The sequence below is a fragment of the Pyxicephalus adspersus genome, chromosome 3 (genome assembly GCF_032062135.1).
Source record: "Pyxicephalus adspersus chromosome 3, UCB_Pads_2.0, whole genome shotgun sequence".
NCBI classification, from domain to species: domain Eukaryota; kingdom Metazoa; phylum Chordata; class Amphibia; order Anura; family Pyxicephalidae; genus Pyxicephalus; species Pyxicephalus adspersus.
Genome location: NC_092860.1, coordinates 113,258,334 through 113,261,311, shown reverse-complemented (window position 1 = coordinate 113,261,311; position 2,978 = coordinate 113,258,334). Strand labels below are relative to the sequence as shown.

The window sequence follows — 2,978 nt, the reverse complement described above, 5'->3', positions numbered from 1 at the left end:
TTGCTTTATGACAATATACACATTCTGTGGAATGCATTTCACCTGCCCAACATATAACATCTTTTTCCAGATATAGTTGAAATGCAATAGTTTACTCAACTCCCTGCTGTTGATAACCTTTGAATCCCTTTTGCTTTTTTAAATACAGTAAAGATGATCCTAAACAAATTGTAGGCTTTGTTCAATCTATCCAATACAGAAAACACCATCTATTACATTACTACGTTTCTTCAAGCCACCAGTTGAACTCATATCAGATTGGGGATTCAACAAAGCTGGAATGGATCTGTTCCAGGTTTGCTGGATCAACCAGATTCACCCAAGAAAGTCTATCTCTGCCGGTCTTAGAGGGATTTATTAAATCAGGTCCATTATGAAGAAAGAGCGATTAGAAGAAAGAGGAAAAGGCAATGTTCTCATCTATTAGATTGAACCAGAATGTAAGGAGCACTGTGAAACCTTGCTGCAGTATACATAGGATAAAATTACTTTTAGCAGACTTTAACTTAGTGCCTGGATAGAATTGGTAGTTTACTAATCTGTTTAATGTATTTGCTTGGGATTGTTCATTAAAGTCAATCTAGCATCACTCATTCATACCTAAACATAATGTGCTACAGTGTACACATTTCATGCAATTGGTGCGGTAATGTTAAACTATGTAAATTAACTGAGGCACATTCAAAATTAGTGGGCTTTAATGCATCTCAAAGCATGAAAAAAGATCTTCTTTTTATCACTTCAGCACATTCCTATGTAACAGATACAGGTACATACTGTATACCATTCTGTATTCTCTGGAGTGTAATATTGTCAGCAAAAATGTTAAGCTACGTACACACGTCCAATGGTTCTCGCCCGATAATCGTCTCAGGGCTGATATCGGACGAGAATCTGGCGTGTGTACAGTGCCCGTTGCCCAATCTTAAAAAAGACCATCCTGGAGGTCCAAGGACGACGAACAACGAACGATCCTAATGCAAGGGAAGGGGGAGAGCGCGCAGCAGGGTGCCTCTCCGTCATTCTCCCCCTCCCCTCTCCATAGAGCAGAACGGTGATGTATGTACAGCACTCGTTCATGCAACGTGCAGTCCCTAGTTGTTGAAAAGGCTTGAAAAAGATCCTTTCCAACGACTATAATTGCACGTGTGTATGTGGTTTAGGGAGGTCAGAAAACATGTTGGAATACGTAAAAGCATTTTTGCAAAATTACATGTTTTTCCCTGTAATTCAGAGATAAATATAGACTGGTCTTATACTGTTTTCAACAGTAAATGTGAACTTGATTGGTTGATGGATTACTGCCCATTGAAAAATATTATTGATGTCACAGCCATATTATTAAATATGCCTGCTTGTTTTAAAACTAGTATTAAAGTCTTTTTGCATTAATTGGGACTTTTAAGTTTTGTTTTGTTCAGTTACAACTGACGTATGCGTACAAAAAAATCAATTATTTAACCTTTACTTGCTTAGCTAAATGTATTTGCTGAACATTTCCATTAGTATTAATAAATATTCACGCACATGTAAAATCTCTGTAGTCTAGATCCTTTCATACATCAACATTGTAAAACTTTAAATTACATTTTTTTAAGCACTTTGTATGACATACTTTGCATAACACTGTCTCTGAACACTTCAGTTGTTTAACAATCACTTATTTATTTGCTTTTAAAATTTAAATTTGTTTCTGTTTGCACCAATATTTCCAGCTAAGATTAATATTAAATTCCCAACTAGAACAGCTTATTGCACTTAGACATTTTATTACCTGTGCGCAATGCATCCTTCTGAATGCTGTCATAGTCATGCCAGTCTTTCCTTCTGAGGCCATCTGTCCATGTGTAGAGCTGGGCATCACTAAGTCCGAGTGAAAAACCCTGCAAGACAGAAGGAGACAACAGGACATTTTGTTAATTTGTATAAGTATAAAAATGTGAAAACATAAAAGAGGTAGAGTAAATAACCAGATCCTTATCTTTTGTACAGGATTTACTGATGACCCCTCAATTTGCACACATGCAGTTTAGACTGATCTCTAGATAGCAACAAATCAGAAATGCTGCCGTTCAAATTCAGGCCAACTACAAATTCAGAGTATAATTTATTTTATTTTCTACATTAACCAAGTCATTCTGATATTGAATCTATATTGTTCAGTTATAACTATATAATATTTACCAAAATAGCTTGGGAGGTCATGGCACCAGTGATAATAAGGTAAACAAAACTACTATAAATGTGTTTTTCTTTAAAGTTTTGTGAGGTTTGAAAGTAGGAATGTTTATTAGAAATTAGAAAGTATTTAAAAAGTGAATACATTTAAAATGAATACAGTTTTACTGGAAATACTATGTTTGGGTGTTTAACTGGAGTTTTACATTCCACTATACATTCCATTATAACACAAAGGGACTATTTAGAAAAAACTTACCCCAACCCACCACCTACCAACCCTCATTCAAGACAAGTACACTAATGCCACAGCTTGGATAGGTCCCCTATTATTACCAAATATTGCCCTTGAGGACATGGAATCACTAACAATGATCACAACCACTCCTCCTCCTACCACACACCATCCAATCTATCGAATCTGTAGGGAGGATGGTGGTAGCTATTTCCTTCACTGTCTAAAGGCTGACAGGCCTCATTTCTTTTTCCAGGTTTTTCCCAAACTCACCTTCCACCCCTCTTCCTATTTCAGTCCACCAATCTTAACTCTCACCTTTCTTTTGAACCCATACTTAGTACCATTACCCCATTTATACTTCTTGATCCCCTGAGCACTCAGTTATGCTGCTCCTATTCTCCTCATACGCCCACTTTATTTCAGGGGCTCTCCTTTATTTGAAGGATTTAAAACAATAACAACTTTTGTTGTTTACAGAAATAATTTATTCTATTACACAAAATCATCACAAAAAAATAAAATGGAAATTACAATGGCTAGGATAAATTTCAAGAATATATAT

The 2,978-nt window shown here is 35.9% G+C and overlaps 1 protein-coding gene across 1 annotated transcript in view; it reads right to left on the bottom strand.

Moving 5' to 3' along the window:
* The window catches only part of GALNTL6 (polypeptide N-acetylgalactosaminyltransferase like 6), a 571,078-nt gene that overhangs the window by 420,479 nt on the left and 147,621 nt on the right, over positions 1 to 2,978 (bottom strand). The window contains exon 2 of the mRNA XM_072406052.1: positions 1,775 to 1,883. Within this exon, the coding sequence (XP_072262153.1) occupies positions 1,775 to 1,883 (109 nt within the window). The remainder of the gene's footprint in view (positions 1 to 1,774; positions 1,884 to 2,978) is intronic.